This window comes from Alexandromys fortis, unplaced genomic scaffold (assembly GCF_014885135.2).
Source record: "Alexandromys fortis isolate MF-2015 unplaced genomic scaffold, M_Fortis_MF-2015_v1.1 scaffold_152, whole genome shotgun sequence".
Taxonomy (NCBI): domain Eukaryota; kingdom Metazoa; phylum Chordata; class Mammalia; order Rodentia; family Cricetidae; genus Alexandromys; species Alexandromys fortis.
In genome coordinates, this window is record NW_026068045.1 from 876,432 (window position 1) to 897,217 (window position 20,786).

The 20,786-nt window shown below is 52.9% G+C and overlaps 1 protein-coding gene across 1 annotated transcript; it reads left to right on the top strand.

The window, feature by feature from the left end:
* Positions 1 to 137: 137 nt before the first annotated feature.
* Insrr (insulin receptor related receptor) lies at positions 138 to 18,691 on the top strand. The gene is made up of 22 exons (XM_050118754.1): positions 138 to 498; positions 3,456 to 4,007; positions 5,307 to 5,610; positions 5,693 to 5,835; positions 5,976 to 6,120; positions 7,064 to 7,278; positions 7,443 to 7,569; positions 12,051 to 12,289; positions 12,743 to 12,910; positions 12,994 to 13,189; positions 13,352 to 13,393; positions 13,472 to 13,692; positions 13,931 to 14,067; positions 14,171 to 14,333; positions 14,466 to 14,571; positions 15,059 to 15,111; positions 15,820 to 16,049; positions 16,396 to 16,506; positions 16,613 to 16,772; positions 17,048 to 17,177; positions 17,310 to 17,444; positions 17,783 to 18,691. The coding sequence occupies exons 1-22, from the start codon at positions 411 to 413 to the stop codon at positions 18,021 to 18,023; spliced, it is 3,906 nt and encodes a 1,301-aa protein (XP_049974711.1). The 5' UTR covers positions 138 to 410; the 3' UTR covers positions 18,024 to 18,691.
* The last annotated feature ends 2,095 nt before the right edge of the window (positions 18,692 to 20,786 follow it).

A 20,786-nucleotide genomic window follows, 5' to 3' on the forward strand; every position in this document is an offset into this window, starting at 1 on the left:
GAGGTCCCTGCGTTCTGGCCCCAGGAGCTGCAGCGAACAGAAGTGGGAGTCTCAGGGTGGAGTCTTGCGCTCCTCTTGACCCTGCCGCAGCCCCTGGACACTCCCGGGGCTTTCTCTCCGCCTCACCTCGCGCGACTGTCCGGCCCCTGAACCTTCGTGTTCTGAATTCTGGGTCAATTTCTTTCTCTGGAAGCCTCTCTGAGGGTCTCCTGCTTCTGACTGCCTCTGTCTCTGGATCATCTGAAGCTGTGTTTGTTTCCTCTGGTCCGAAATTCTTTGCTATCTTGGCTGTCTCTTGAGATTTCCAATCCCTTTGCCCCTGTACCTCACTCCCCACCCCGGAACCTGGGTCTGCATCCCATGAGACCCTTTTTTTCCAGTAGGACACCTGGAGGACACTCAGGGCTAAGATGGTGGCAGTGCCTGCTCTGTGGCCCTGGGGAGTACACTTGCTTATGAGCCTGCTGTCCTTGGGATCTGGCCTGGACACACTAGAGGGTGAGTCCCCAGCAACGTCTTTCCAACTCCATCTGGCTCCCAGAAAGCTTTTATGTTGTCTTTGTTTGGTTTGGTTTTTCGAGACAGGGTTTCTCTGTTTAGCCCTGGCTGTCTTTTTTTTTTTTTTTTTTTTTCTTGGTTTTTCGAGACAGGGTTTCTCCGTAGCTTTTGGTTCCGGTCCTGGCACTAGCTCTGTAGACCAGGCTGGTCTCGAACTCACAGAGATCCGCCTGCCTCTGCCTCCTGAGTGCTGGGATTAAAGGCGTGCGCCACCCCCGCCCGGCTAGCCCTGGCTGTCTTAAAACTCACACTGTAGACCAGGCTAGCCTTCAGAGAGCCACCTGCTTCTGCTGGGATTAAAGGCATGCGCCACTGCCTCTGGCTTCTATTTAATCTTTATGGGAATTTAAGGACTAGGGCTAGCCCTCAAAAGGACTTTTCACTGGGGAAAAATTTTTTTTGCCTTCTCAGCTTCCTAAGAGTTAAGGAGTTAGAAATAGAATGAACCCATTGCTATTTGTGAAACCGCTATCCCAGGAAAGTCTGAGTTTGAACCAAAGTGAGACTGTGGGAATCAGAAGTCTTCTCTAGGGCCACTAAATGATAAGGGGCAGCCTGGGACCAGCAGCTGACACCAGGCACCAGTAAAGCAATTGACCCTTTGTGCTGATAGGAGGCTCAGCGGCTGGAGAGGCAGCCCCAGGGCAGGCCCTGAGCTCCAGCATTAGTCCGAGTTCCCCACCCACTGTGGGCAGAAAGGCTGCCTGAGAGATCTGTCTACCCTCTGGCCTCAGAGCTGTTCCTCCGACACACACTTCCCACCAAAGGCCTCCAGGAAGTGTGAGTGCACCACGCAGACCAAATTGCCTTCAGAGGGTTGCCAGAGACTGCCTTTGTCCTCCACACAGAGAGCTTGGGAACTCAGCACTCTGGGAGTGTGAAGGGTCTTAGGATGCTCTTCTGAGTGGGGCTTCCAAGGTCAAGGCAGGGGCTTCCTTTCCGATACAGATAATGCAAATGGACCGGGGTAAGGTTCCCTCTGAAAGGGGCCACTCACAGAAGATTCACAATGCATGGTGACCTGCCTGAGCACCCTACCTCTGCCCCTTCTGTGCCAGCCTGAGCACCCTACCCCTGCCCCTTCTGTGCCAGCATACTGCACAGCAGATGCCAGGCAAGAGCACAGTTGTCAAAATAAAGCATGCAAGTCCTGGGACTTGGTGTTTGGTCAAGGAGCACAGCTGCTGTTTCCAGTGAAGCTCTACCTAGAGCATGTCCTGAGGAAAGGCAGGGGTTAATCTGAAGAGGTCTTGGATTTGTTTTTCCAATGTCTCACATTAGGGGAGCTCTAGAGAGGCTAAGGCATGATGGGAAGCAGAGCGCCTGAGGGAACCCCCCTACCTGCCTCAAAGAACCTAATTGGCTTTCCTGGAGAGAACAGAAGTGTTTTTCCTCTTTTTTTGTGTGTGTGTGTGTGTGTGTGTGTGTGTGTGTGTGTACCTGCCTTGCCTAGTATGTGCACAAGCAAGTGAGCGTGTGCATGCACACACATCCAACAGCTGGACAGTTGAGCATCAACCACAGAGAGAAAGTACAGGGAACCAGGCTTTCCATCCTGTTTGTCCTTGATAAGCCCTGAGCCAGGACAGGGCTAGCCTGTATGGGAGAATGTGTGGCATGGTGCCAAGGTGGGGCATTTCTGGAGGGCCAGGTGAGGAGAGAGGAAACAGACCTGGATGTTAAACTGGGGCTAAGCATCCGCTCCTGTTAAGGAACAGAGGTGAATGGACTAGGTCCCAAAGGAAAGGGTAGACTCGGGATCCAGATGTTGCTGGCCCAGAGTCCCTGAGTGCCAGAGGTTCCAGTCCTGAGCTGGGTACCATGGGAGATGCAAACTGGACTTAGAACAGCTCGCTGCTGAGCTCCGGCCAGAGAGCTAAGGAAAGGACACCAGCCCCCAGCAATGCAGGTCAAAGACTTACGGAGCCTTTCTGGGTTTGAGCCTGGAGAAATGAATGGACACTAGCTTGTCTACACCAGAATGTTGCGCTGAGGAAGTAAAATGAGGACCTTGGTGAGGAGGAACCATGGAAAGTCCCTTCAGAGCAAAAAACGATTTCTTATGGGGATCCTGCTCCCTGAGGACAGGGAGAGAAGCTCATGCTCAGTACACACTCAGTACTCACTCGGTACACACTCGGTACACACTCAGTACACACTCAGTACTCACTCGGTACACACTCGGTACACACTCGGTACACACTCAGTACTCACTCGGTACACACTCGGTACACACTCAGTACACACTCAGTACTCACTCGGTACACACTCGGTACACACTCGGTACACACTCAGTACTCACTCAGTACACACTCAGTACACACTCAGTACACACTCAGTACTCACTCGGTACACACTCGGTACGCACTTCCTCCCAGGCACACTGTGCGTTCATTTTCTCACCAAGCATTCACAGAGCACCAATCTTGCATCAGGCACTACACATGAAAGTATAAAGTAATGAATTAAATTCCTGCCCTCATGAGGCTTGCAATAAGCAAAACAAATGAAGAAATTACATGTAAGTTAGCTGGGAGTCATGGGGAAACCAGATGTGGTTCACAGACTCAGGAGACAGAGGCGGAAGGACAGAGTTCCAGGCTACCAGAGCTACGCAGTGATCTCTCTAAACACCATGGGCTGGGGATGTAGCTCAATGGTATGGTGTTTGCCTAACCAGCACTGACCCCCAGAAAAAAGCAGGGGAGACTGGTTTAAGCAAGACAGTGGGAGGAGCTGATTTTAGGAGCTAGGGGAGCCACAGACAGTAAGCCAGATCTCCAACTGGTACCCCATGCCATGTCCTCCTACTTGCCAGTGTGGTTCCCCTCCAGAGCTGCCAGGACAGGGTTCTTGGTCTACACTGGTCTCATCTGCCAGCCCACATGTGTCCACAGTGTGCCCCAGCCTGGATATCCGCTCTGAGGTGACAGAGCTTCGTCGGCTGGAGAACTGCAGCGTGGTGGAGGGTCACCTGCAGATCCTTCTCATGTTTGCTGCCACTGGAGAGGACTTCCGAGGCCTCAGCTTCCCGCGCCTTACCCAGGTCACAGACTACCTGTTGTTGTTCCGAGTCTATGGCCTGGAGAGCCTTCGAGACCTCTTCCCTAACCTTGCTGTGATCCGAGGTGCACGCCTCTTCCTGGGCTATGCCCTCATTATCTTTGAGATGCCCCACCTGCGGGACATTGGACTGCCGTCGCTTGGGGCTGTGCTGCGTGGGGCTGTGCGTGTGGAGAAGAACCAGGAACTCTGCCACCTCTCCACCATTGACTGGGGCCTGTTGCAGCCTGCGCCTGGCACCAACCACATTGTGGGGAACAAACTGGGCGAGGAGTGTGCTGACGTGTGCCCTGGTGTGCTGGGTGCTGCTGGTGAGCCCTGTGCGAGAACCACCTTCAGTGGGCACACTGACTACAGGTGCTGGACCTCCAGTCACTGCCAGAGAGGTGGGCACTTGCACAGAACATGGCTGTAGCACAGGGAGGTGGGGCTCTTCCACCTTTTGCTATTGTTGGGTTTGTGAGCCAACATATAATGTAGCCCAGGCTGGCCTGAAACTTGACATGTGGCTGAGGTTGGCCTTGAACCCTAATTCTTCTATTTCTTAAGTGCTGGGATTACAGATATATGTCTGGCTTGCGGCCATTGTTTTCAAACCATTACCCTTCCTATAGGACAGGTACCCTTTATTATCCCATTTTACAGGAAAGGAAAGCGAAGTTCCCAGAAATTAAACTGCCTGGCATGGCATCAGGCAGGCACAGAGTAGGTAAGGAGGGGCTTTGGGAAGAGGGTAGACACAAGTGGACAGAAGTCAGCCCAAGACCTCTGCTCTCTAGCCAGACTCACCTGGCATCCCCACCTCTGTCTCCTCTGGTGACGATAGGGGATGTGGTCTCAGTCCCATGCCATCAGCGGGTGCATTGGCAGCAGTGAGTCAGAGATGCGGTGTTGAGAACAGAAAGGAGAAGGAAGGGATAGAAAGACTTGGACAGGCAAGGGGAGCAGAAGGAGCACAGTGGGCAGTGGGGTAAGGTCTTCCAGAGGCCAGGAGCAGATCTGGAGTCCCCTAGCCCAGGAGTCGTTCTCATACAGCTCAAAGTCTGCCCCTCACCTCTAGCCTCGGCTCCAGGCAGGAGAATAACAAGAGCCTGCTGTATCAGCGGTGAGCCGACTCCCTGTTGGCTGTAAACACAGCTGCTACATGTCCTCTCAATTTGTGTGCCATGTCAACAGGCCCTGGCTGGACCCACCTTGCCCTGGCCTAGCTGATCAAGAGTAGCCAGCTGATTCTCTTTGGCACTATATCAAGTCACCACGGGACAGCCTAGACAGGACAGCAGGCTGCAGAACAGCAACCCTGATGGACAAGGCTGCTGCTCCATCCTGAGTTCTGAGACTTTTTCTTCTTTCTCTTTTTTCTTTTTTCCCTGAGAAAGGGTCTCTCTGTCCAACTTAAGCTAGACTGGAACTCACTAGACCAGGCTAGCCTCAAACTCACAGAGATGCAACAGCTTTTGCATCCCAAGTGCTGGGATTGCAGCACAGCCTAGCCTGAGTCCTGATACTCTCAAGGTGGAGGACAGAGAGAGGCCTTCAAGCATCCATGACACAAGGAAACAAAGTCAGTAGTGTCACCTGGTGCTGAGAGGGTCACCTCAGGATGGGGTGGGCCAGGGTTGGAAAAGGACATTGTTGAGGGGTTGCCAAGGGGCAGGTAAAGTCTAACGGCCCTCTGCCCACAGTGTGTCCCTGCCCCGGCGGGCTGGCCTGCACAGCAGGCGGTGAGTGCTGCCACGATGAATGTCTGGGGGGCTGCAGCCAACCTGAAGACTCTGGAGCCTGTGTAGCTTGCCGCCACCTCTACTTCCGAGGAGCCTGCCTCCGGACCTGCCCTCCGGGCACCTACCAGTATGAGTCCTGGCGCTGTGTCACCTCTGAGGTCTGTGCTCATCTGCGTGAGGTGCCTGGCCGCACCGCCACCTTTGGCATCTACCAGGGCAGCTGCCTGGCTCAGTGCCCTCCAGGCTTCACCCGCAATAGCAGCAGGTGAGCGGCAGACCCCTGGGGTTGTCGGGAGGCCTGAGCAGTTTCATCGCCCAAGACTTAGGCTATCTGCTTGTCCTGCCAGCATTTTCTGCCACAAGTGCGAGGGACTGTGCCCCAAGGAGTGCAAAGTTGGCACAAAGACCATCGACTCTGTCCAGGCCACTCAGGACCTGGTGGGCTGCACCCACGTGGAGGGAAGCCTTATCCTCAACCTTCGCCAAGGCTGTCAGTACTCTTCCTGACCGCACCCTCCCTCCTAACTGCAGTCCATGCATGGCTTCCCTCATCCAGGGTCCTCTGCCTCTGTCCCTCCAGTTCCCTACCCTTCCCCGACCCTACTCCAGTCCTATCTTCCTTATCCTCAGACAACCTGGAACCCGAGCTTCAACACAACCTGGGGCTGGTGGAGACCATCACCGGCTTCCTCAAAATCAAACACTCGTTCGCACTCGTGTCCTTGGGCTTTTTCAAGAACCTCAAACTAATCCGGGGAGATTCGATGGTGGATGGGTAAGGGATCAGAAATCAGCCTGACCAGCCCCCTTTTCCTCAGCCTTCTTGGAACACTAGTGAAGAGAACGGGTTCTGAAAGTTAGTTTGCTGGTTACTAGCTGTGTGAGTGTGGGGAGGCCGCTTGCCTTCTCTGGTCCTCGGGTTTCCCCTCTGTGAAATGAAGCTTGTGCCCTAGGATTGTGATCGATATTTACACAGTTGTGTGTGAAGTGCTTTAAACAGGGACCGGAACACAGAATATACAACACTGGTTCTATGCTCTTCCATGGCAACGGGCCATGATGGAAACACCTGTCAGTTTGGTTGCTGAGTGAACCTGACTGAGCATAAAATCGTTCTTACCACCTAGGAACCAAGGGCTGATCACAAAGTCATCAGTAGTTTTCAAAATAAAAGGAAGTTTATCCGGACGGTGGTGGCGCACGCCTTTAATCCCAGCAGAGGCAGGTGGATCTCTAGGAGTTTGAGGCCAGCCTGGTCTACAAGAGCTAGTTCCAGGAAAGGCTCCAAAGTTTCAGAGAAACCCTGTCTCGAAATCCCCCCCCTCAAAAAAAAAAAAAAAAACAAGGAAGAAGAAGTTTAAATTGTCACCAGTCAAATGGTTTCCTGTGGCTTCTTCTGTCTCCTCACATATGATCATGTCCCACTAGGGGTACCTATAGCCAAACTGGCCGGCGGGCTCCTTTGTCGCCACAGCCAGTGCTGTTAAGGTGATATGAAGGAGGAGAGGGACATAAAGTGAGGTCGGCAGAGGGGCGGGGAATTTCAAGATGTCACATTCCTAGTGGCACAGAGAGAGTCCCCTGAACCCTCGTGGATGTGAATGGACCGCAGATTACACCTGTGCCCAGTGCAGCTTCTGCAGGGGAACCCATGAGCCAGCCCCTCTCCTGCCCCAACCCCTGCCACCTTGCAGAGCAAGGCACCCGGCTTTCTCCAGGAACTACACACTCTACGTGTTGGACAACCAGAACCTGCAACAGTTGGGGTCCTGGGTGACTGTGGGGCTCACCATTCCTGTGGGTAAAATGTACTTCGCCTTCAACCCACGCCTCTGCATGGAGCACATATACCAGCTGGAGGAGGTGACAGGGACCAGAGGACGGCAGAGCAAAGCTGAGATCAACCCCCGCACCAACGGAGATCGCGCTGCCTGTAAAGACCTGCCCAACCCCAGGAGTACAAACAGGGCAACACGCACGCACTAAGACGGGGAGGGGGGAGTCACCCAAGGAGATGAGAAGCCATGGGGTCAGTGTAAGTCAGCACAAGCCTGTGACGGGCGTGCGGAGAGAATGCTTTCCTTTTGCCCTACCCAGGCCAGACTCGCACTCTGCGCTTCGTGTTCAACCTGACTGAGGCGGACCGCATCTTGCTGCGCTGGGAGCGCTATGAACCCCTGGAGGCCCGGGACCTGCTCAGTTTCATCGTCTATTACAAGGAGTCGTGAGTAGAGAGTGGTGCCAGACGGAGGACCCTAATCCCACCCCACTTTGAGACAGGGCCTTACTATGTAAATCAGTGTCCAACTCTCAAAAGATTCCTCTTCCTGAATCCCGGCCTCCAAGAACGCTGAGATTCCAGGCCTGTGTGCTATGCAGAGTCCAATTATTTTCAAAACCAAAGGAGGTGAGGGCATGTCCAGGCTGGGATGTCGAGAGCCTGAAGGCTAGGACCCACAGTCACATACTGCTTGGATCTGTCTCACCTTCTTTGGTCCTCCATGCCTCAGTTTCTCCTCACCAAGTGAAACGAAGAGACAGTCAGGATTTCTGAGAGCCCAGAAAATCATTTTGCTAGAACAGTGTAGCTAATTGAGCTTCAATCCACGGTGCTAAAGTTCTCTGCTGACCACATCCTCTTGCCCAGCAGCGGTTTGGGAAGTACCTACTAATCTGGCCACTTTTAGGAGCGTTTTTTTTTTTTTACCAGCATTTCATTAAAGCCTGGGGAGGGTCCTCCTTCCCTTCCTTCTTGTCTTCTTCCTCCCGTCTTCCTCTCTCCCTCCCTCCCCCCCTCTGTCACTCTCTCTCTCTGTCTCTGTCTGTCTGTCTGTCTCTCAATATAAGACATTGTCTCATGATGTAGCCCTGGCTGTCCAGAACTTTCTGTAGACCAGGCTGGCCTCAAATTTACAGAGATCCGCCTGCCTCTGCCTCCAAGTGCTAGGATTAAAGCTTTTACCACCACTGTCCAGCACTTTCTTCTTCTTAAGTAGATCTTATATATCCTGGCTGCCCTCAAACTTTTTGAACTTACCCTCTTGCTTTCAACCCCAAAGTGCTAGATTACAGAAGTTCATACCATAGCCCATTTATGTGATGCTAAGAGTCAAACTCCAGGCAATGTGCATGCTAGTCATATTATTATACCAACTAAGCTACACTCCAGGCTGAAATGGGATATTTCTTTGGAGAGAATGGACTGCCGTTAGCAAGAGAGGTACTACAAGGAGGACTTCATTTTATTTATTTATTTATTAAAGATTTCTGCCTCCTCCCCGCCACCGCCTCCCATTTCCCTCCCCCTCCCCCGATCAAGTCCCCCTCCCTCATCAACCCAAAGAGCAATCAGTGTTCCCTGCCCTGTGGGAAGTCCAAGGACCACCCATCTCCATTCAGGTCTAGTAAGGTGAGCATCCAAACTGCCTAGGGTCCCACAAAGCCAGTACATGCAGTAGGATCAAAAACCCATTGCCATTGTTCTTGAGTTCTCAGTAGTCCTCATTGTCCGCTATGTTCAGCGAGTCCGGTTTTATCCCAGGCTTTTTCAGACCCGGGCCAGCTGGCCTTGGTGAGTTCCCAATAGAACATCCCCATTGTCTCAGTGTGTGGGTGCACCCCTCGCGGTCCTGAGTTCCTTGCTCGTGCTCTCTCTCCATCTGCTCCTGATTTGGACCTTGAGATTTCAGTCCGGTGCTCCAATGTGGGTCTCTGTCTTGGTCCAAGGAGGACTCCTAAAACAAGTGTCACTGACAGGTGTCCCAGCCAAGCCTTTAGCACAGTCCTATGAACAACATGAAGGAGGCTAAAACAAGCGAATCCTAAATTCAAGGCCTACATGGTCTGCCTAGTGAGATCCTGTCTCAAAATGAACAGTAGATGGACCAAATGTGGAGTTCAGTGGCAGGATGCTTGCCTAGCATGACAGGCCCCAGTTCCACCCCCAGAACCAGGCAAGAGCGGGAACAAGCTCAAGAGATTTCCTTATAAGAGAGATATGAATTTTTGATGATCAAGAGCAGGTTCTTTCCACCAGGTGATAGTGGCACATACCTTTAATCCCAGCACTCGGGAGGCAGAGGTAGGTGGATGTCTGTGAGTTCAAGGCAAGCCTGGTCTACAGAGTGAGCTCCAGGACAGGCTCCAAAGCTACAGAGAAACCCTGTCTTGGGGGAAAAAAGGAAGAAGGAGGAGAAGGAGGAAGGGGAGAAGGAAAAGAAGAGGAGGAGGAAGAAGAGGAGGAGAAGGAGGAGGAGGAGAAGGTGCAGGTGCTTTCTTTCTCTCCTTGGTAGACAGGTCTGGACCATTCAAACTGGAAGTGCTTCCTGCAAATTAGAATTGAAAGGCCTTATTGCAGCAGCACCCATGGTCTGTCTGGAAACAAGTAGGGAGCCCACAGAAGCAGGGTGCTCAACTGGCCCAGGCTCTCCTTTAGCTCAATAGCAGGAGAATGTCTAATACAGGGAGAAGGGAGAGTGTGTCAAATATGGATCCCGGCTCCAGCTAACAATCTGAGTTGACCTGCATTCCTAACAAGCCCTAACTGATGTTGAGATTGGTGGTTCGCAGGACACACCTCAAGGAGTCATTGACATGGGCAGCAATGCCAATACCTCCCTAGCTATGCTCAAGCAGCTCACAACCTACACATCTACGTGCTAGGGGCAAAGTATCTTAGGGTTCCTGAGGAACCCCCACTTTATCGTATGACTGTTGTGTGAGTCCTCAGGGGCAGACCCTGAGAATCCTGGTCCAATTCTGGTTTTGACAGACACCTACTCAGTGCGTCATATCTCACAAGGCACCTGCCCTCATGACGCCCACTCTGTAACCCCCATACCAGCTCCTGGGCCATCCTGCTTCTGAGTTCCAGCAAGAACGGGCACTTGGAGCTGGGCCTCAAGCCTCTCCTCATCTCACTCAATCTATCTCGTATCTGTCTTTGGGGCCAGGGAGACGGCTCAGTGGGTAAGGTGGTTTGTGCTGCCCAGGGTAAGGAACTTGTGGTCAGACCCCCAAACTCACAGAAAAGCCAGGTGTGGCAGTAGCATCTGTAAAACCAGTGCTGGAGGGCAGAGATGGTGAGCCTGCGAGCTTGCTGGCCAGGCACCTGAGCAGAAAGAGAAAGCTCCAGGTTCAGTGAGAGAACCGATCTCAAAATAAAGAAAGTGATTGAGGAAGACACTTCAACATCGACCTCTGATCTCCACACACCTGAACCAGTGCACCACCGAGGAAATCACCACCTATACACCATCACACACACACACTCACACACCCACCTGCATCACTGAGGGCAGCGCCACCTATACACCATCACACACACACACTCTCTCTCTCTCTCTCTCTCTCTCTCTCTCTCTCTCTCTCTCTCTCTCACACACACACACACACACACACTCACACACACACCTGTATCACTGAGGGCATCCCCACCTATACACCATCACACACACACACGCACACACACATACACATGCACACATGTGCATGCACACACCTGCACCAGTGATGGCATCCTCACCTATACACCATCACACACATACACACACACACACACACACACCTGCAGCACTGAGGGCATCCCCACCTATACACCGTCACACACACACATACACATACTCACACACGTGCACACATACACACCTTCACATATACACATATACACCATCACACACACACAATTTTTTTGTCCCTGGCTCGGCATAATCCCACCCCTCTGCCTACCATCAAATAATCATATCATGAACATGGATGTGATGCCTTACAATACCCCAAAACCTTATTTTCTCTCTCTCCTTGTATCCTTAAAGCCTGTGGTATCTCTGCATGGCCTGCCTCCAGTCTAATCCCCAAAGTCTGCCTCAATTATTCCCTGGAGCCCGTGGTTGTTGGCTTTGGGGATCTATAGACATGAGAGTTGGCCTGGTGTGGTGCCACACATCTTTAATCCCAGCACTCAGGAGGCAGAGACAGGTGAATCTCTGTGAGTCTGAGGCCAGCCTAGTCTACATAGGGAGTTCTTGGACAGCATGAAAGCTAGGAACACACCTCTAGAAAGGTGTTTATGGAAACACAAACATATGTAGAACCATGCCTGTAGTTTAGAAGGTTCATAGACTTCTAAAACTCATGCAGGGACTTTGACTAAGACACTCTGCCTACTGGGAGTGGTGGTGCAAGCCTCTAACCATGGTAAACACCAGGAGCCAAAGACAAAAGACAGCAGCCCAAAAGATGGGCTACTTGGAAATACTCTCAAGAACAGAACAAAACAGAAGAGAGGATTATTCTGCCGTCAGCAAAAGAGTGCTCTCTTGGTCCTAGCTCCAGAGAATGAGAATGATTCTCTTGGTCCTAGAGATGAGAATGATCTGCTTCTTTGCCCATACCCACTTTCTAGGTTTTAATACAGTGCAAACCTTTTCCTTTCTTTTTTCATTCATTCTTTCTTTCTTTCTTTTTCTGTCTACTCTCATTAGGACAAAAACTCAATAATTCCTACTAAGGATGAGGGATATTTCATTATAATTTGTGATGTGTGGAGGATCATAAGCCCCACAGGGTGGGTGAATTGGCAAAAATCACAGCTGTACTCACATGCAAAGTGGGGAAAGGGCTATGGCGTCCTGCACAGTGAGGGGAGATGTTAGAGCTCGGATATAGGCCTGAGCCGTACCCCAACACTGGGGATGGTGTATTCAGCCCATTCCAGAACGCCACAGAACACGTGGGTCCAGATGCGTGTGGAACACAGAGCTGGAACCTGTTGGATGTGGAACTACCCCTCAGCCGTACCCAGGAGCCAGGGGTGACCCTAGCGCCCCTTAAGCCCTGGACACAGTATGCTGTGTTTGTGCGAGCCATCACACTGACCACTGCGGAGGACAGCCCCCATCAAGGAGCCCAGAGCCCTATCGTCTACCTTCGAACCTTGCCTGCGGGTAAGCTGAGGGCTCCAGAATAAGACGTGTGAATCCTAGGGAGGAAGATAGAGGCACACAGGCGCTAGACACAGACGGGCTGGGGAACCCCACAGGGTAGAAGGTCAGATTCTTTGGCACTACCAAGAATCAGGGTATTTTCTGTGCTTGGGTGAGGCTGGGTTGGACTTGAGATCGCCGAGTGAACTCAACCGCCTGTGAAGGATTTGGAGAACTAAATCCTGCGCTTCTGTAGAACAGTGTTGCCTCCCCAGGGTTGGGGCCACGGCTCAGTTAGGAGAGAGCTTGCCTGTCATGAATGAAGTTTTTGCCTGTCATGAATGAAGTTTCATCCGCCCTATTTTCTGAAACACAGAAAGGACAGAATGATTTCTAGGGAAGGAGGGCTGAAAGTCATAGATCCCTCTGGAAAAGAGGCCCCACCTCTGAGCGTCACCCTCTTCACAATCATAGCCCCCACGGTGCCCCAAGATGTCATCTCCACGTCCAAATCCTCTTCACACCTTCTGGTGCGCTGGAAGCCGCCGGTCCAGCGCAATGGAAATATCACCTACTACCTGGTGCTGTGGCAGCGCCTAGCAGAGGACGGTGACCTCTACATCAATGACTACTGCCACCGCGGTACGCCGGGGGTGCCCCAGACCGGGGATGCTCAGTGGCGGGTGGACCGCTGTCCTGACCTCTCTTCTGCACGGTGGCCACAGGTCTACGGCTGCCCACCAGCAGCCACGACGCACGCTTCGACCGTGAAGACCCGGCGCTGGAGGCTGAGCCTGAGCAAGGCTGTTGTCCTTGCCAACACTCACCTCCTGGGCAGGCGCTGCCCGCACTGGAAACACAAGAGGTCACGTTCCAGAAAAAATTTGAAAACTTCCTGCATCATGCCATCACCATCCCGAAGTGAGACCTGGTTGGGAGGACCAGAGAGGTGGGACTTGGAGTGGGTGGGACTTGGTGGGAGGGGCCTATTACGCTACGGGCCTGGCCTTGGTAGGGGTTGATTTCGAGGCAGGGCGCAGCCGCAGAGCTCCCGGGAGCTGAGAGGTGCCCTGGCTTTCCCAGGTCTCCTTGGAAAGTAACATCCATTAACAAGAGTCCCCAAAGGTGAGCTGGGATGGAAGCTGGAGGGGGGGGAGGGGCTCTGGGAGCAGGCCTTTTGGCTCTAACCCATCCCATTTCCAGGGACTTAGAGAGGCACCGCCGGGAAGCCGGGCCTCTCAGACTAGGGACCAACAATTCGGATTTTGAGATTCAAGAGGACAAGGTTCCCCGGGAGCGAGCGGTGTTGAGCGGCTTGAGGCACTTCACGGAATACAGGATTGACATCCATGCCTGCAACCACGCGGCACACACTGTGGGCTGCAGTGCCGCCACGTTCGTCTTTGCACGCACCATGCCACATAGTAGGTGTCCCTTCACAGCTTGCACCCCCACTACTGACTCCAAGAACTGCCCAGTCAGTGCTCTGTAAGCAGCAGGTTTGCACTCCCACTAACCTTAGAGCCTCACTCGGTTCGCCCTTCCCAGTTCCCACAATTGTGGAACTTCTCCAAACTTCCCCATTGGGCCCAGTTTAGCCAGGGTTTGAAAGTGAGCAAGAAGAACTGCTTGTGGCCTATTTGCCAGATGCCCCTCCTGCAGGAGAAGCGGATGACATCCCAGGGAAGGTGGCCTGGAAGGCAGCTGGCAGGAGCAGTGTCATCCTGCATTGGCTTGAACCACCTGACCCCAATGGGCTCATCCTCAAGTATGAAATCAAGTACCGCCGCCTGGGAGAGGTGTGTACCCTATGTACCCAGGACCCCACCCCAGTCTGGGTCTGCACCTGGGAGAGGTGTGTACCCAGGACCCCACCCCAGTCTGGGTCTGTTCTTCCTGCAGGAGGCCACAGTGCTCTGTGTGTCTCGACTTCGATATGCCAAAGTTGGTGGGGTACAGCTGGCCCTGCTGCCCCCTGGAAACTACTCTGCTAGAGTCCGGGCCACCTCACTGGCTGGCAATGGCTCCTGGACAGACGGTGTCGCCTTCTACATCACTGGTCCAGGTAAGGCGGACTTGCTCCCCAATCTGCCCAGCCGCTCTCTGCCTACTGTCAGGCCGGCCCATCACCATTCTCCAGAGTTGCCAGAGAAGCAGTTTCCACTCTAATCTGTCGATCCCCCACTTCCACCACCAGAGGAAGAGGATGCTGGGGGCCTGCGCATCCTCCTCACTGTCACCCCTGTGGGGTTCATGCTGTTCATCATGGTTGCTGCCCTCGGTTTCTTCTACAACAAGAGGAGGTGATGACAAGTCCCACACATTCCTTTCTCTTCTCCCAGGGCTAGTGTCAGCACACTCAGAGGGTAATAGTTTAGACAACAGAAAGGACTTCCTTAAAGTCAAAAACTCTTTCCCTGGAAGGCATGGAGGAGTCCCACGTCTTAGCTAAGATGGTAACTCATCTGTGTTAACCTGGAAATGCTTTGTCTCCTGAGAAACATCGTGGTGTGGGCACATGAGGACTACTGGTCACCATACCATTAACTCAAGCTGAGAAAAAAAAAGAAGTTGATTCTGCTGAGACAAGAGGAGACCACCCTAGGATGCCCATGTCTAGAGGTCACCAAGCCCCTCTGGGCCCACTGAAAGAGGACACCCTCATCTACCCATGACTCCACCTATTCTCGGCCGATCTGACCCCAGGACTAGGACCCTAACCAGAGCAAGTGTAGTCCCCATAATCCTGGTGTGTTCATTTCTCTCCTTGACCTATTGCCCCCATTGCAGAAGCAGCACACTGTACACATCTGTGAACCCAGAGTACTTCAGTGCTTCCCACAGTAAGTCCAGGGCACGGGTGGCCTGGGAAAGAGGGCAGGAGCCAAAGAGCAGAGTTCCAGGACCTTCTTGGGGAAGGTGGCTTTGAGAACAGAGCACTTCAGAAGAGAAGTCTTCAAAAGGGCATCTGAAATGTCTTTGTAGCCTTTGATGGTCTGGGGGTGATGGCTCGGAAGATAACTCAGTGGGGAAAGGTGCCCCCTCTGCAAGCATGAGTTTGAATGCAAGTTTGAATGCCCAGCACTCACAACAAAAGCTTGGCATCGCTTGTGTGCCTGTAACTCCAGCACTGAGCCCTCCAGAACTTGTCGTGTGCTCCCAAAGCTTAGTCAAAGCGTGGAGCTTCCAGGTACATGGGAGACCCTGTATCATTGCAATAACTCAGAAGGCACACCTGCACACCCATGTACATCACACACACACACACACACACACACACACACACACACACCGTGCACACATGAGAAAAGAATGACTGCCTTAATCTGAAAATAACAGTTGATTGTTTTCTGTACTGAGGGAGCCAGCATTAATTGACTGATGCCTTTATCTGACTCTGTAGTTCCCTGCGTGCTGAAGCTGTGTGACCTTTAGAAATGTAACTTTTTTCACATTAAAGTTCAATAATAGCTTTGGGGAGGGGAGTCAAGAGGCAGGTGAAGGCATGGCGGAGAGAGGCACTCTTGCCTCTGACACATATCTCTGCTCAGTGTATGTCCCTGATGAGTGGGAGGTGCCTCGGGAGCAAATATCCATCATCCGGGAGCTGGGCCAAGGCTCTTTTGGGATGGTCTATGAGGGACTGGTACAAGGGCTTGAGGCTGGAAAGGAGTCTACACCTGTAGCCCTGAAGACAGTTAATGAGCTGGCCAGCGCGCGGGAGCGAATTGAATTCCTCAAGGAAGCTTCCGTCATGAAGGCATTCAAGTGTCATCATGTGGTAAGATCATACCAAGGGTGAAGGCTCTGTGGTAAGAAGGAAAGGGTCTGAAATGAGGTCCAGGCTGGACTGTAGGGAAAGCCCTAATAGGAGCAGAGTCTAGCGCTGAGATCAGTCAAGGTCGGGGCACAGTATTAGGTTTCCAGGGAGTTATTGGGGTCTTGAGTGGGACCAAGTTCATGATTAGATGATAATCAGATATGATTGGGTAAGGTCGGGATTATGACTGCAGTCGTGGCAGGGTGGGGTTAGAAGAGGCGTCTGAGTCAGGGTATAATCACAGAAGGTCCAGGTTTTGGCCACGTGGATCAAAGAGAGACCTACAACCAAGATCTTCTCCTCCCAGGTTCGCCTGCTGGGTGTGGTGTCTCAGGGCCAGCCAACTTTGGTCATCATGGAGCTGATGAACCGTGGGGACCTCAAGAGCCATCTCCGATCTCTGAGACCTGAGGCAGAGGTTGGAACAGGGAAGATCCTGAGGAAGATATGAGGCTGGGGAATTGAGAAGTTGGGCATAGTGTTGGTGAAAGGCAGGCCTTCACCAGCCCCTCTCTTGCCTGTAGAACAACCCTGGCCTCCCACAGCCAGAACTCAGTGACATGATACAGATGGCTGGCGAGATTGCAGACGGCATGGCCTACCTTGCTGCCAATAAGTTTGTGCACCGGGACCTGGCAGCCCGCAACTGTATGGTGTCCCAGGATTTCACCGTCAAAATTGGTGGTACAGTGGGGTACCGGGTAGATGAGGGAAGCCCGAAGGTAGAGCTTCTTCCCCTAAGCTAGCTATAGGAGACCAGGCCTGGCTTGAAGGCTTGACAGGCAAGTCCCCCAGTCCTCCCCCATCTCAGTCTCCATGTCCAAGAGCAGGGATGACCTCCAGGATCCTCTGGAGTCACACCTTCCAGGATGCTCAGAGGCTGCAGGGAGAGAAGTTTGAGGACTGTCTTCCGGGAGAACTGTTGATGACTCCCGTGCCCCTAAACTCTTACTTTCCAGACTTTGGCATGACCCGGGATGTGTACGAGACAGACTATTACCGCAAAGGTGGAAAGGGACTGTTGCCTGTGCGCTGGATGGCCCCTGAGTCCCTCAAAGATGGAATCTTCACCACTCATTCAGATGTCTGGTAGGGCCTGGCAGGAGCAGAGGGGTCCATGGATGTACAGGCAGCATCTTGGAAGAGTCGGGGACACGTCCTCACTAGGAGTGCTGAGCAACTGGAAGGGTGCTGATTTGGGCTGTTGTTTGTGTTCTCCAGGTCCTTTGGTGTCGTGCTCTGGGAGATTGTGACCTTGGCTGAACAACCATACCAGGGTCTGTCAAATGAGCAGGTGCTCAAATTCGTCATGGATGGTGGAGTGCTGGAGGACCTGGAGGACTGTCCGCTTCAGCTGTGAGTCATCCCCACGGCCCTTTCCGTCTTGTTCCTCACCCTTGACTCCAACCCAGCTCTTCCAAAGCGTCTGACTCCTAGCTCTTTTGTTTATTTATTTGCTTTGTTTTTGTTTTTGGTAGACCAGGGTGGCTTCAAACTCAGAGATCCTCCTGCCTCTGCTTCCTAAGTGTTGGGATTAAATGCATGCACCACCACCGCCCGGCTACTCCCAGATCTTAACTCACCTACGTTCCTCACTTATTCCCCTCTGATCCCTTCCTTCCGCCAACTGATACTTCCAGTGTGGGAGGCAGCGAGCATCTGGGCTCCCTCTAACCCCACCTCACCCTCCCCAGACAGGAGCTGATGAGACTCTGCTGGCAGCCTAGTCCGCGCCTGCGTCCGACTTTCGTCCACATCCTGGATCGTATACAGAATGAGCTTCGGCCCTCCTTCCGGCTCTGTTCCTTCTACTACAGCCCAGAATGCCAGCGGGGCCAGGCCTCCTTGCTGTCTACTGAGACAGAGCCTGACTCCCCCCCAAACTCAAATGGAACTTCAGACTACAGGCCCCCAAATAGGGACCCAGGACACTGAGGGTCACCCATTCTCCAGCTGACTGGCTTCCCATGGGCAGAGAAGGCAGAACCCAATCCTTATGTCTGTATGTTCACCTCTCATCCTGAGTCTCCCTCAGGCAGGTCAAGAGTTAGCCCAGCACTAGCAGAAAACAGAAGCCAGAAGGGGAGGCATCTGACCAGACTCAGAGTTAGTCTGTGGGAAGCATGAGCGGTCATAACCGGCAGGACTCAGACCACAGGACAGGAGTAACCTCCCTCAGAGTGAGGAAGCTATTCCACTGGGGGCAGAATCCAGAGACACGCCCCTTTCAGTGTCCAGAGGCAGGCCGGAAGATCTCGCTGCTCACTTTGGGGCCTGCCCCTTCTTCTCCCTGTGTTCCTCTCCTGCCCTCTGCCCCACAAACCAGGACAGAGCAGGAACCCTAGGCCACTAAGCAAGTGGGTTCCCACAAGCCCTCACTTATCTCTCCCTGATCTGCCCAGGGACCCCAAGCTTGGTGCTCCCCCTATTTTGCCTCAAGGGCACCCCTTGATGCACAGTCTCCCCCTTTCTAGTTGTTTGCTGGATTCTTAGGCCTGGATGCTCAGGCTGGGAGAGCCTCACCTTCCTCCCTCCCATCTTCTACCCCAGCTTCTCCCAGAAAGACTGAAAAAGACACAATAAATACCTGGTCTCCAGCTACAGTCTTGACTCTGGAGAGACTTCCTCTGTTCTTCCTAGGGCAGCAATAGAAGATAAACATACTGCTATGAAACATTGCCTCCATGAGGACCCACAACAGCGACACAGAACAATCTTGTCATTGTGGCGTTCTCATGGCCAGAAGAGGCTGTGTCAGGCCTCTCCGCAGAGCCAACCAATCCTCTACCCTATCTACATCTTGTCCATCGCTGTATCTCACCAATGGGCAAGCTTCCAGAAGCTCACAGGACAGATTCTGAGTGGCCAGAACATGGAGTGGGAGAGGGGCCCTGATGACAGTGCCTGTCCCTACTAGTGCCCTAGCCAAGGCAGGGGACACACACCAGAGCAGGGTCTGTGTCAGGCTCTGTGTGGTTATTCTGGGAGACCAAAATGTCGGCTCTGTCGTGTATGCCTTTGAAGGGTGCTGAAGTTGCACAGTTGTCCAGGCTTTTATGTCAAACCCTGCACCCAGGCTGACGCACCACACCCCGTCCACTGAGCAGGCTTGCACCTAGGGCAGTCCTGCAGCACCAAGGGAAGCCACAGAACCATCAAGACAGAACCTGAGTGGGGCAGGCAATGAGCTTTGTGAGGCCATATCCGGTTATCCTGTTTCCTTGAGACTGAGATCCCGGAGGGAAGGCGTGCTGATTCCCAAACCTTACCTAGCATTGTGACTGAAGCAACACTGACGCCTAATGGTTGCTACCAGAACTGCATCTATCTGGGTTATACAGTGAGCTCTGGTTCAACCTGAGCTACAGAGCAAGCAAGGAAACAAACAAGTAAATAGCCAACCAACCTGGACACTCACACAGCATGCAGGTCCATCAGCCCCTCCCTCCCAACAGCAGATGCTCAGGATGCCATGGCAACCTGGAAGGGTGGAGAGAGGAAAAGAGGATGGAGATCTGCACGTTTGTGCTCCACCTCAAAAGATGAAAGGTGAGAGGCAGCTGAGAAGGACAGGTTCTGTTGTCAGAGTCCTGAAAGCAGTGAATTTAGCAGGTAGGAAGAGAGCTGAAGATTGCCTCCATTGGGGATGCCCCAGCTATGCAGGAGGCTTTGTGGAGGAAAAACATGCCTTTTTTCTCAGGGACAACAGGAGGCCTGATAGGTTGACCTTGGAAGGAAGGATGGATACCTACCACAGAGAAAGAAAGGTTAAAAAATCTAAATAGAATGAATAAAGCAACTTCTTAGCCCTCTATTAGCTTCCAAATTCACAAATGAGTGACCAGCCACTAGCCCGCAAAATGGCAGCAGGCCTGGTGGAGATGACAGCATGCGTAGTCACACCCTCCACACCGTCTCTGCAGCTCTGTCAGAGGTTCCCAGTCTGGCAGGACTGTGCTGCTCAGGTGACTTTGTAGGGGTAGAGTCCTCCAGGGAGAAAAACTAGGGACCTGAGGAAACAGTAGAGGCATTTGAGTGGTCCTGGGTGCAGTGGTCCCAGGTGCAGTGGCGGTTCTAGGTGCAGTGGTCCTCGGTGCAGTGGTGGTTCTAGGAGCAGTGGAGGTCCTAGGTGCAGTTATCCTAGGTGCAGTGGCCCTAAGTACAGTGGTCCTAGGTGCAGTGGTGGTCTTAGGTGCAGTGGCCCTAAGTACAGTGGTCCTAGGTGCAGTGATGGTTCTAGGTGCGGTGATGGTTCTAGGTGCGGTGGCGGGTCCTAGGTGTGGTGGTTCTAGGTGCGGTGGTTGTCCTGGGTGCGGTGATGGTTCTAGGTGCGGTGGTTGTCCTAGGTGCGGTGGTGGGCCTAGGTGCGGTGGTGGTTCTAGGTGCAGTGGTCCTCAGTGCGGTGGTCCTGGGTGCAGTGGTGGTCTTGGGTGCAGTGGTGGTTCTAGATGCAGTGGTGGTTCTAGATGCAGTGGTCCTAGGTGCAGTGGCCCTCTCTGTCCCCTCACTTCCCAGTCTTGTCTCTAAATTGTACCCCTGGAGCCTCTAGTCCCTGGCACTGAAGCTCCCTGATCCCATTGCAAAGGACCCTTCCAGGGTAATGAGAAGCCCTGCTTCATACAAATGCAACTTTCCACAGCTGTCTGTCTCCACTTTGCACAATGCTGGCCACCACTAGACCTGGCTTGCACCCCATGA

What these genes read in the sequence shown, in the direction of transcription:
- Insrr (XM_050118754.1), top strand. Translation starts at nt 411, where the DNA reads ATGGTGGCAGTGCCTGCTCTGTGGCCCTGGGGAGTACACTTGCTTATG. An exon ending in TGGCCTGGACACACTAGAGG is followed by an intron (nt 499 to 3,455) that starts GTGAGTCCCCAG and finishes ATGTGTCCACAG; the next exon opens with TGTGCCCCAGCCTGGATATC. An exon ending in GGAGATTCGATGGTGGATGG is followed by an intron (nt 6,121 to 7,063) that starts GTAAGGGATCAG and finishes GGCTTTCTCCAG; the next exon opens with GAACTACACACTCTACGTGT.